The sequence below is a fragment of the Aotus nancymaae genome, unplaced genomic scaffold (assembly GCF_030222135.1).
Source record: "Aotus nancymaae isolate 86718 unplaced genomic scaffold, 86718_ANA_hifiasm-v0.15.2.pri h1tg000006l, whole genome shotgun sequence".
Lineage (NCBI taxonomy): Eukaryota > Metazoa > Chordata > Mammalia > Primates > Aotidae > Aotus > Aotus nancymaae.
The window spans coordinates 74,051,528-74,064,522 of record NW_026988417.1 but is presented as its reverse complement, the minus strand read 5'-3'; the positions used below and the strand labels follow the sequence as shown (position 1 = coordinate 74,064,522).

The window sequence follows — 12,995 nt, the reverse complement described above, 5'->3', positions numbered from 1 at the left end:
GGCTAAATATTTTGTGTGCAGGGTTTGTACATAAATATCAGCAATAGACTGATTTAAATTCTGCATCTTCTAGCAAAGTAAGTTTATTAGTTCTCTGATGGATTTCTTCCATATAATATAGTGAACAATATAGTAAACCATTTCTAAAATGCTTTTAGTAGTCAAAAAATTTTTGAACAAAACCTCTCTCAAAGCATAAAATATTTATTAGCTTATATTTTCCAGAGAGGCTTTAATTGAACATTTGTAGTAATTTATAAGTGGTGTGTATCAGTATTAATCTCAAAATGTCTTAGGTCATTCTTCAAAATAGGTCTCATTTTATAACCATCACTCATTTTAAACCATGTTTGAATCAGCCCCCTTGGGTTTCCCATTTATCAATTCATTATATATTGATTATCTGCTTGACAAAATAAAGGAAATTCAGTGATACCAAAGGCAGGCCGTTGTCAAAAAAGTCATGGTGTAGTCAAAGAAATAGAGCATACTCATATGAAATATTAACAAAAATTATAAAATGACAACAGATACCATGAGGGAGTATAAAGTTGACTGCTAAATAAATACAACATTTATTGAACATGGATTCTAGAGATATGGAGCTGGAAAAAAAGTTAGAGCACTTAGAATATGTTTTTATTATGGAAAATTTTAAACATATCCAAAAATAGACAGAATGGTATCATAAACCCATAATGCAAATTAAACAATAATCACTTCATGCCTGATATATACCCCTTTACCACTCTTTGCTATCTCCACACTATTTAAGCAAATTCCAAGCATAAAATTATTTTATCTATACATTTGAGTTGCATTTATAAAAGCTAAGTATTATATGTAATGCATGACCGCAATAATGCTAACATGCCTGAAAAGTTAACAATAATTTTTTTTTTTTAATACATAATCTCGCTCTGTTGCCAGGCTGGAGTGCAGTGGCATGATTTCTGCTCACTGTAACCTCCGACTCCCAGGTTCAAGAAATTCTCCTGCCTCAGCCTCCCAGGTAGCTGGGACTACAGGTGCATGCCACCATGCCCAGCCAATTTTTGTATTTTTAGTAGAAACGAGGTTTCACCATGTTGGCCAGGGTGGTCTTGATCTCCTGACATCGTGCTCTGCCTGCCTTGGCATCCCAAAGTGCTGAGATTACAGATGTGAGCCCCCGTGCCTGGCCAACAATAATTCTTAATATCACTTAGAGTTATTTTGATTCTCTCCTCTACAGATACAAAATGAGTTCCAGGTAGATTAAATAATTTTCCTAGCAGTGCTCCCTGTGTGGGAGCTGTCTCTGGCCAGGCTTCCTGACTCATTTCCTCATGCTTTCCATCCTGCCAGTTGGTTCCCAAGCACACGTTCAAAAAGAGAAGCAATCACTATGCAGTAAAGTGGTCAAGGTTTTATCTTAATTTTTATGTGTGGAAATGGGACTTTCAGGATTTTTCTAGGCAAAGAGGAAATGTCTACGTCACCGTAGGTGAAATAAAACTCTCAAGCAAAAGCATGGGGCTAGAAAAGTGCCAAGTGTTTTCAGATAAAGGTAATCTTTGGATGCCAACTCTCAAATGGAAAATATGTTGGTACAGTGTTATATCTATAATGCATCGTCTTGTATATATGTTCCTTAAAGTGTGTGCAAGCACTGAGTGGCACTAGCTGTGTGGTAAAATATTACAAATTGATGCAAAATGCTAGGACTAAAAATAGAAGGATAGAAAGGAAGAACTCATTTCCTTTTTCTTCACTGTAATCACATATACCACATGTTTATACAATATCTCACGTATTCATAATCCATAAAGAGGATGCAGTACTTTTATATAGCTTTCAAGTTACTTGCCAGTTAATAGTTTTAAAATGTTTTGTTTACATGTGTATAATTTAGAGTCTGCAACGTACAAAATATTGCATTAGACACAATGAGACTTAAAAAGTTATGAATTTTTTCTGTAGGTGAAACAAGCTGATTATCAGATATGACTAGATTTACTTACATCTTGGATTTACTGAGACTGTCCGGATTACACAGCATATTTAATATTGACACAGCATTTCACTCTGAAATGTATTCCAGTTTGGATGATAAATTATATGATCATGCTAGCTATGACTTATAGACTAGATAAGATCCCGCAATAATGCTCTCCTAGCAGCCTTTATACCCTTATCATATCATTATAACACTTTGATTGCTTTATTTAACATCTGTCTTCCCATGCTTCTGTAAGCTTCATGAATACAGAATCATGTAACTTGTTCACTGCAGTTGTAGTGCCCAGCCTTTGACGTAGTCTTTGGCACATGGGAAGTGCTCACCAGATGGTGGTTGAGTACAGGGCACCATCCTTGCAATAAAGTATAGTGACTGAAAGCCAATGACTTTCTACTTTTCTTAATTCACGATATTTACAAATGTTTAGATTGAATACAGTGCAAGAAGGAGAGTTAACATTTGAGTTATATTTCATATTTTAAATGTAATAAAATGTTAATCCTTTTGTAGGGCAAGAGCTCTAAACACATGGGAAATGCTATTTGTCACATCTCTACCATTGATTGTTTGGACAAATTTCAAAAAAAGTAGATTAGTTATTACTCAGGCTATAGGATCTGAATTAATATGGGCTATTTGTATATCACAGCAACAATGTTGTAGCTGTTTGAACTTGGCTTTAGGATTAGCTAGTGGAGAATTTCTAGAGACCTATAGCACCAGTCTCACCTCTATTTAAAAAATAAGATTTTTTATTTTTTATTACAATACTGCAGTTAGTTTAATAGCAAGCAAAATAATGGTGAAGTATACAATAAATAAAAGTAAAACAAAGTAAGAATGCTTCCTTTTTAACAGAAAATTTCAACTATTGGAAATTATAAAATTCATAGCCATCTTATTTTATGTCTTGCTACTCTACAGTCAACAAAGGTCAGTCCATAGAACAGGCTAGAGAAAAATAGAGAATAGATCTGGAGGGGAAAAGAAAAAATATCCTACACAGTATGTAATACATGCTTAATAAAGTAAATATAGATTGGTTGTCAGGTAAATGGGTAGAGGCAGTAAGTTGAGATAGCACAATATTGAGGAGGCTCTGGCTTGTTAGTTTTAGATATTTAGAGGTAAACTCACTCTTTTCATTCTACTGTGTACCAGGTACTTCAAATGTTACAAAGATGATTAAAGCATGGTTTTTACCTTTAAGAAGGATACTATTTTGTAGTGTGGAAAAGAAGCACTCTAAAAATCACAAGTCAAGGTGTATTATTGGATATAGAAGCAGGGAAGCATTGGAAGTAATCAAGAAAGTTGGCCTTTCACTGGGATTATTTTTTTCATGGGAATAGGACTATGTTAGAATTCCCAAGGATCATGGACTGGAGACAGAGATTAGATCAGGCCCACGAGAAACCTGTGATCCAGGAAGGGTGAGAAAGGTGAAGAGATGTTGGCTGAATCTAAGACAGAGAACTACTAAGTTAAGACAAATGTATTGGATTTAATTATGAAAGAATGTGAAATGGAGTTATCTTGAAACAAGAGATAAATGTTATCCTTGATTTAAAAAATATATATACATATATATGTGTGTGTGTATATATATGTGTATATATATATCTTAACTTAATTAAGCAAAGTTAAAAGAATCTGTAACCCCTGTAACCTGTTGATTCAGTAAACAGATCATGTAAGGATGTTCCCTTTCCACTATCTTCTTTAAAAAATCTTGTTGTTAAACCTTAAATACAAGGCAGAAACCTATTTTAAAAAGTTTTCTATTCTCACTAATAGCCCTTTTGCTTTTATAAATTCAAAGGATCAACTACATATAGCTTTTAATAACCATTCTATATATTACACCAACCTTAACATTTCATAAATTATTTAAAAAATGATTTATAAAGTCATGAATAACCAGCTAGTGTTTTATGAGCTTAGAAGAATGTCAAGTTGCCTTGGTAACTATTAGCACAGAGCATTTTATTTTATTTTATCTGTTTAGAACATTCAACCAAACTGTCGGTACATTTGAAGAGCTGCAAAAATACCTTGAGGGATATGTGGCAAACCTGAACCGTGATGATGAAAAAAGACATGCCAAGTAAGTGAAGGAATGTTTTCCTGAGCCAGAGCTGACTTCCAGCAGCTGATAAAGAAGGGAACAAAGGGTGTGACTTGCTGTGTGGTAATTTTTAATGTGCCTTCACTAGAGAATTCTGGAGAGTTCTTTTTAATTTTTCTTCCACAAAAACAGCACCACCTCCACTAGAATAGATATTATCCAAGTCTATAAGAAGTCTACTCCTTTTCTTTTGGGTGATGAGTAGGAATGTTAAGGAGAAATGTTAAAGGGATATTTTATGTTGCCTGGTGACTTAGCTCAAAAAAACATTAATACTTGATTACAAGTAAAGAGCAGGGTTACCGTTAGAATTTTTTCAAAATATAAGGAAACCATTACCCAGGGATATGTGGAGGAGGGGGTTGAGTAGGTCTCTAAATGTAGTAATAGTGATTAATTTTTTTAAATTTCCTAGAAATTTCTACTTTTGTTAAATGAAAATTATTTGAAAATTGTTTGCTGAAACATTTTTAGAGTGAATGCTTAAGCATATGTTCACTAGATAGTGCTATCAAACCCATATAGTCAAAATTCTTAGAAAACTTAAATTTGAATTAAATTAGAATATTCCATCAGTACTTCATATGTTTTCTGCAAGCAATACATTTGCAATTTTTATGCTGAAGCCCTCTTGTGGTAACAATTAATGAATATATAACCCAGAGCAGTAAATCTTGATTAAAAGACAAAAAAAAATGGGTATTTCCAAACAACAGTACTTAGATATAAAGTAAAAAATGTACTTGTCATATTTCACAAAGCAGTTATTTTGGTTCAGCCATGCAAAGCTTCAAGATCTGATAGAAGTAGAAAAACATAGGAAAGATTCTCAGGGGGGCATTCTCCTGTATATGACGCAAAGGAAGTGGTTCTCTGGTTTTATTCCCTTTCATTGACTGCTTTTTATGGTGTTTTTTTAAATAGCTTTATTGAGGTTTATATATTTTTAATTTTGTTTTGTTTTGTTTTGTTTGAGATGGAGTCTCGCTCTGTTACCCAGTCTGGAGTGCAGTGTTGTGATCCAGACTCACTGCAACCTCCGTCTCCCAGGTTCAAGCAATTCTCCTGCCTCAGCCTCTCGAGTAGCTGGGAGTACAAGCACCTTGCCACCACACCTGGCTATTTTTTGTGTTTTTTTATTAGAGATGGGGTTTCACTATATTGGCCAGACTGGTCTCGAACTTCTGACCTTGTAATCCACCCGCCTCAGCCTCCCAAAGTGCTGGGATTACAGGCATGAGCCACTGTGCCTGGCCATATTTTTAATTAAAAAAATTTTTTTTTCACACTGAGGAGAAATCTAAGAGGTATATTTTAAATACCACAAACGATACCTATTTTATCTCTCATTGATTCAATTTGGCATTTGTCTGTTTCTTGGTGTATATGTATGTGTTAATTTCATGTTTGTTTATTCTATTGTTTTCTCCCTGCTTGGGACTGAATCTGATCCATAAAAGTTGAGATAGCTTTTGTGGCAACTATAAATCATAGTTACAGCAGAAATAAGACTGTCATAGGAGTGAAATTTATGTATGGCATGACACCTGCTTGATTATGGGTGTGTGTGTGTAAAGTTTCACTTCTCTTGTCCAGGCGGTCCATGTCTAACTGGAAGCTGTCTAAAGCGCTCTCTTTGGAAATGATTCAGCTGAAGGAGAAGGTGGCCAGATTTTCCTCATCATCCCCATTCCAGAACCTTGAGATTATTGCAACTCTGGGCGTTGGTGGGTTCGGAAGAGTTGAGCTTGTAAGGGGTTTACGTTTCAAGCATCTGAGAGAAGCCTTTTGACTTTTTTTTTGTTTTATGTTCCAGCATATCTTGGAGGAATATATGAATTGTTACTGCTATCTTAAATGTTGCTTTGAACTGAAATTGAGAAAGTAAACTTTTCACTCTGTATATTGTATAGTAGCAGGTCTGTCCTAGTAAGTAACTTGTAATAATCAGCTGCTAGTTCAAGCTTACATCACATCTTTCGTGAATTTTGTTCTTGATAATTATCAATGTACCAAGTAAGCACTTACAAAAGGAAACATAAAAAATGTATTTTCTAACAGCAAATGTGTGTCTATATACACATTTATGACACATTTAGTCTCTATTCACCAAAGAAAAGAAGAATGTGTCAAATGAAAATGCCATAGAAATGAAATATTCAGTGTTATAGTTTCTGTTCTTTAAACAACTCCCCTACCATGTCTGTATTTCACCTTTATTACCTTATTTTTGGGCTGCTCAAAATTTCATATGTGAGAAAAGACAAGATGAATGCAAGGGAACATTCGAAGAGCAGCCTTTTGTAGTGTTGATCAGGATATCTGGGAACTTACAGCCTAATTTCAGTTGTGCCTTCCACATCACCCCCTCTCTGAGCTATCAGCTTCCAAGGAGTAGCGAAAGTAGTAGTCAAATCAAGTGTTCTGAGGAAACTGTGGAGTAGAGATCTGTGCCTTACTGGGTACAGATGGCTCTGAGGCCTTGGCAATTACCAAGTCCTTTTGCCCATCAGGTTTTTAATGATTCATTAAGGATTCACCATACCTTAACTTCTGGGAACTCTGTTGACCCCTTGGTCTGCTGGCTGGCCCTGGGCATTGTAGATTTGAAATGCTGTCAGGGTAGTCTGGACAGTATACTTCACACCTAGTCCTTACTTCATCTCTGATGGGGGTTGGGGGCAAATGGTTCCTCAGGACAAAGAATGTGTGTAATGTCTCTTATGCCTTATGGACAGATAAAGATAATACCCATCTGCAGTGGTATTTTTCATCCAAGTTTGTGGCAAAAGGATTGAATTAACAAAGCTGAAATCTGTTTTTCTAGTAATAATTGAAGCAGTAAATCCACCATTGATTTAAAAGTCATGGGCAGCACTAATGGCAAACGTGAGCAAAATATGGAACGCAGTCATTTCTGCACAATATAGTTATTTGTCTAGCATAGTCTGCTTATGGAGTTTTAAATCTATCAAAAAAAGTATTTTAAAATCTTTATTTCCTTTAAGGAAATACTCAACTGTGCATCTAGAGTAGTACTGTTTAATAAAACTGTGCTGAGGGAAATGTCCTGTATCTGTGCTGTTCAATAGGGTAGCCACTAACTAGACGTGACTGTTGAGCTTTTGAAATGTGACTAATATAACTCAGGACCTGAATTTTTAACTTTAATTAATTTAACTTTAAGTAACCTCATGTGGTTTACAGTTATCCTATTGGATGGTACAGATATAGAGCTTGATTTCACATATCTTGCTTTAGGCTGGGTGCAGTGGCTCAAGTTTGTAATCCCAGCCCTTTGGGAAGTCAAGGTGGAAGGATTGCTTGGGCTCAGGATTTTCAGACTAGCCTGAGCAACATAGTGAGACCCCCATCTTTATAAAAATTAGAAAAATTAGTCCCAGCTACTCAGGAAGCTGAGCTGGGAGGATAGCTTGAGCCCAGGAGGTCAAGGCTGCCGTGAGCCCTGATTGTGCCACTGCACTCCAGGCGACAGAGTGAAACTGTGTTTTAAAATAGTAATAATAATATATCTTTCTTTGAAAGCAAAGTGAATAATAAGAAAAAAATGTCTGGCAATTCTGATCAAAGTTTTTTATGTCACCCAGTTAAAAACAGAATAACTGTCTAACTATTAAGTCTAACAGAATTTGTTTTAATACAAAAATTTTAGAGCCACATCCCAGATAGATGAACTATTCTAGAAATTACGATGAAAGGGAAGTGTGTACATTTGGATGAAAGTTCTCAGAGGGATAAGTGTTAAGGGCTTCCATAAACATGGAACAATTTTAACTCTCATCAGTTAGCATGTTTATGTAGCTATAAGTTAATTTTGATGTATCTTTCCATTTCTTACATAGGTTAAAGTAAAAAATGAAAATGTCGCTTTTGCTATGAAGTGTATAAGGAAGAAGCACATCGTTGACACTAAGCAACAGGAGCATGTCTACTCAGAGAAGAGGATCTTAGAGGAACTGTGCTCTCCATTCATTGTGAAGTAAGTGAGCCCTTGGCTTCCTAGGACTTAGGATTTTCATACTCTTTATTTATTTAAATTATTTTTATTTTTATTTTTTCTGGGTACATAGTATGCATATATATTTATCAGGTGTGTGAAATATTTTGATACAGGCACGCAATGCATAATAATCACAGTATGGAAAATTGGGTATTCATACCCTCAAGCATTTATCCTTTGTGTTACAAACAATCCACTTATACCCTTACAGTTATTTTACAATGTCCAACTAAATTGTTGTTGACTGCAATCCCCCGTTGTGTTATCAATTGCTAGATCTTATTCATTCTTTCTATTTTATTTTGTACCCATTAACCATCTCCTCTTCCACCCCTGTCTCCCCGCTACCTTTCGCAGCCTCTGGTAACCATCCTTCTATTCTCTATTTCCATGAATTAAATTGCTTGATTTTTAGATCCCACAAATAAGTGAGAACATGTGATATTTGTCTTTGTATGTCTGACTTATTTCACTTAACATAATGACCTCCAGTTCCATCTATGTTGTTGCAAATGACAGAATCTCATTTTTTTGTATGGCTCTTCTAGGGGGAGGTCTCACTCTGGATTCTCCATCCCAGTCACAGCAACAGTACTAAAAATGTTAGAAGTTTGAGATCTGGGGTCAGATGTTTTCCAGTTGTTTTTATCCTTGAGTAAATATCACAAAAGTGTGTGTGTATATGTGTTTGAGTATGTATATATGTAAATATAAAATTATTGGGGAATAATTTGAACTGGTTATTTTATTCAGACCTAATGCAGAATTGGGGACTAGGGAAGCAAGGATTTGTAAGAAACTCCTCAGAAAGCATCCTGATGTTGAATTTCTGTAGGGGTGGCATTTGGGCATATGTGGGATGCCAAGGTGGAATGTACCCTGGTCTTAGCAGTACCGTAAGTACCAAAACATCCATGTCCTAATACTTATTCTTTCCGTAACTGTCATAAGAGTTTGCAGAAGAAATATTAATTATTATAGGCCACAGCTCTCCATCCTTGTAAATTCATGGGTAGTGATGTAAGCCAATTTATGCTTTCATATATGTCTTAATGCCCCAGAGCATAGTTTTAGTGATCTGGGCAGTGTAAAATGTCCCTATAATGACTAGAATTTATCCTTTTTGATCAAATGCTTTAAAAGACTCTTTCTGCCTATCCATCTTTCCAGACCCATTTTTTTCCCCTCAAGATTAACAAAGAAATTTGAACCCAGGCAGTGCTGGCAATAGAGAGACATGCAATTATCTTTATGTTAATTATGTTCCTAGAATGGATGCCCTTTTAAAATTAATATTTCATTAACAAGCTATGATGAGCAGCTTCAGGGCATGGATTAGATTGCATTCATTGTCTTATTTTCAACTCTTTCCAAACTGTCTAGCATGTAGTAGGGCAAAAATATGAAGAATAAATATTAATGACAACATTTATTGAGAAATTAACATACCAGATGCTGTTATAAGCTATATCTTCTATATGTATAGATAATCAACACATTTATCTCACTGGTCAATTAGAATCAAATGGATATATATATGTATTTCAATGAATGTAAGTCAATAATATACATATTAATAATATGTGATCAGTATAGAGTAAAATGAAAATAGATGTTCATTGAGAAATAATGAGAAAACAGAGGTTGCATAGCTGATAAATGTCTGATCTGGATTCAAGCCTTGGCAGGTTGGTTCAGAGCCCACACTTTGCACCATTTTACCCGATTGCTTCTTCTATCTGTACACGATATGGCTGCTCTACTGTCTGCTTTGGCCTGAGTGCAGTGCTAGGGAGAAAAGGGAGGGGGGTCTCTTGAGGATTAAGACCCCAAAACTGCTTTTACACAACGTTGAAATTGATGCCCTGCCCAGGTCCCATTTCGGAACTGAGGCCCCCATTCTCCCAGCTTCTAGGAGTGTGGTTGTCAGCTGAAGACTCTAGCTCACTTCCTCTCTGGACATTGTTTTTTGAATTTTTTTTGGTGAAGAGAACCACTTTGCCCAGGATCATATGCTGTCTTCAGGTACATCCATCTAACAACTGCAGAGCCCCTTGAAGCTGAGGTTTTTGTCAAAACTAAAACATAGCCCAATTCTACTTCCTTCCTCCTTGGCAGACGTTGTTTCCAATTGCACTCCCCACTAAACTGACTGCTTGCAAATCTGTCTCAGAGTCTATTTCCAGGGGAATCCAACATCAATTAACCAACTAGGGAACATAAGACATGGACATGAGTAACTACTATGCAAGGCAGATCTTAAAGGTGACATACTCAGAGGTCTCTGAGTTTTTGGAAAAAGGAGAGGCCATATTTGGTAGTTAGGATAATGTGCTGTTTTGTTTAAAAGATGGACTTGGAGATTGACCCTGAAGTATGGATAAAATTTTTACAGTAAAACTGAAGTTAAGTTCAGTCTGTGGTTAGAGAAAGGGCAGTCTAAGTAAAGAGGTCCACAGGAGCAGAAGAAGACAATAGGGAAATCAGAGAATTTGGCCAGTGCAGTTGTGGGATATTTATATGGAGATAAGGATTACTGTTCATAATGTTATGGTGATAGTTCTAAGCAGCTTTAAAAAGGTTTTTAAACTAGATTTCTAAAAATAATCATGTTTTTATCTGTTTTCACAGATTATATCGTACTTTCAAGGACAATAAGTATGTATACATGCTTCTGGAGGCCTGCTTAGGTGGGGAACTATGGAGTATATTAAGGGACAGGTAATGAAAAAGTTTGTGTACTCACATCTGGTCTAAGGGGTGCTATATTTATGATCATTTAAAAAGGCATAGAGGAAATCATTACGAAATTGTTATAAGCAAATATGTGATAAAATAAAGCAGTAATCGTGATGTTTTATTAGCTAACACTACAATAGTGGTATAACACCCCACAAGGTAGTTGTTGTCATCTCTATTTTAGGGATTAAAGAATCCCGGACTAGAGAGGTGAACTATCCCAGATTACACAAACAAAGCAGAGTCAGGGTAAAAACCCAGATGTTTCTGATTCCAGATCTGCTAGCAGAAGTAGGATGGTAAACAAAGGTCGGGGTGGAGAGTGGGTAAGCCCTCACTGAAAAGCAGAGCAAGATGCCTGCAAAGATTCAGTTTTACACAAGGGGTGGTTCTCACACAATTAAAACCACAGATACTTACTAAGCACCACCTATGTAAAAGGCTTCGTAGTGCACAGTAGGGGTCAGGAGGAGAAGCTCTAGACAGTGTGGACTTTTCTAACCAGAAGAGTAAAAGTAAAAACTTTTTCACCAACGAGTTCAGAGTTTCCTTGTGAGATTATGTATACAGTTTTAAAACATTTCATTGTTTAGTGAGAAAACTAAATGTTGACAAAGAAGTTGAAAATTTGTAGTTAAATGTCAAATAGTGTTGTAGATGGTAAGCTCCAAGGAGCGGGGAGAGAGAGAGAGAATGTGATGGTAGAGGAAGGATTTGAATTAAGCTCTAAACATGACCAAAATTTGGAAAGGCAGAGGCAGGGAAACTGCTTTAAGACAGAGCAGGGAAGTTGGGGTAGTATTAAGTCTCTTTGTGGGTGAACAGAAGAATTTGGGTGGAAGATAAAGTCAACAGAAGAAGGCATGAGAATGTAGATTGGATTAGATTGTGGGAGTTGACGCAAGGCCACATATTTAGAATGATACCTGGGTCAGTGTTTTTCAAAGTTGGCCACTCAATGCATTCACGTAGAAAGCTTTTACAAAGTAAAAATACTGGGCCCTAATGCCAGAGGTTATGATTTATTTAATCTGGGATGGGGTCCAGTAAATGATTTTTTAAATGCTTCTCAGGCAATTTTATTTTTTATTTTTATTTTTAATTAATTTTTTTTTTTTTTGAGACGGAGTTTCATTCTTGTTACCCAGGCTGGAGTGCAATGGCGCGATCTCGGCTCACCGCAACCCCCGCTTTCTGGGTTCAGGCAATTCTCCTGCCTCAGCCTCCTGAGTAGCTGGGATTACAGGCACGTGCCACCATGCCCAGCTAATTTTTTGTATTTTTAGTAGAGACAGGGTTTCACCATGTTGACCAGGATGGTCTTGATCTCTTGACCTCGTGATCCACTCGCCTCGGCCTCCCAAAGTGCTGGGATTACAGGCGTGAGCCACCACGCCCGGCCCTTCTCAGGCAATTTTAATGTGCATTTATGGTTGAGAATCACCGACTTAGGCAAGAAAATAACATTGAGCATCTGAGTAGAAGATGAATGTGTTGTGTCAGGAACATTTTGTTGAACAGATTTGAATGGGGAGAACCTGGAAGGATGAGGAGACTTTCACGACACCTGCAAATGCATTAGCCTCTTCTATCTTTGCTTCAATAGGCAAATTTGTTGAGAAAAACTAAATCATTTTAGGAAAGGCAGTTATCCCTACCTGTTAAGCACTGTGCTTAATCCTGAAAACGCTTTTAAGTAAGTAGCAAACCCTTTTTACTGATATGGATTCTGAGCCTCTGAACAGTTAAATGACTTGATCAAGGATATAGTAAGTAAAATAAACAGGTGTCAAATTTAGTTCCTGTCACTCCAAAGCTACATTCCTCTGTGAGACCCTTTGGCAAATCACCACTACATTAAAAAAAATTCAGTGTGTAAAACTACACATAGTGCTGAAAGAGAGGACTCTAATAAAAGATCAAGGGGCACCAAAAAGAACAAAGTTATGTCCCCATTTCTACCTGGGTTACTCTTACGTACTATGCAAACAGGAAATGAAAATAATCCTTTGAGTCATTTTTAAGTCAAGTAATACAGTGCAAAAGTCTGGTTTAAGCTCTCCACTGAAATAGTTGCGGTTTCTCCAGAGTTTGTGATGGGTGTT

The 12,995-nt window shown here is 36.4% G+C and overlaps 1 protein-coding gene across 1 annotated transcript in view; it reads left to right on the top strand.

The window, feature by feature from the left end:
* The window catches only part of PRKG2 (protein kinase cGMP-dependent 2), a 113,382-nt gene that overhangs the window by 54,443 nt on the left and 45,944 nt on the right, over positions 1 to 12,995 (top strand). The window contains exons 10-13 of the mRNA XM_021669634.2: positions 4,011 to 4,109; positions 5,727 to 5,880; positions 7,994 to 8,130; positions 10,783 to 10,872. Of these exons, the coding sequence (XP_021525309.1) occupies positions 4,011 to 4,109; positions 5,727 to 5,880; positions 7,994 to 8,130; positions 10,783 to 10,872 (480 nt within the window). The remainder of the gene's footprint in view (positions 1 to 4,010; positions 4,110 to 5,726; positions 5,881 to 7,993; positions 8,131 to 10,782; positions 10,873 to 12,995) is intronic.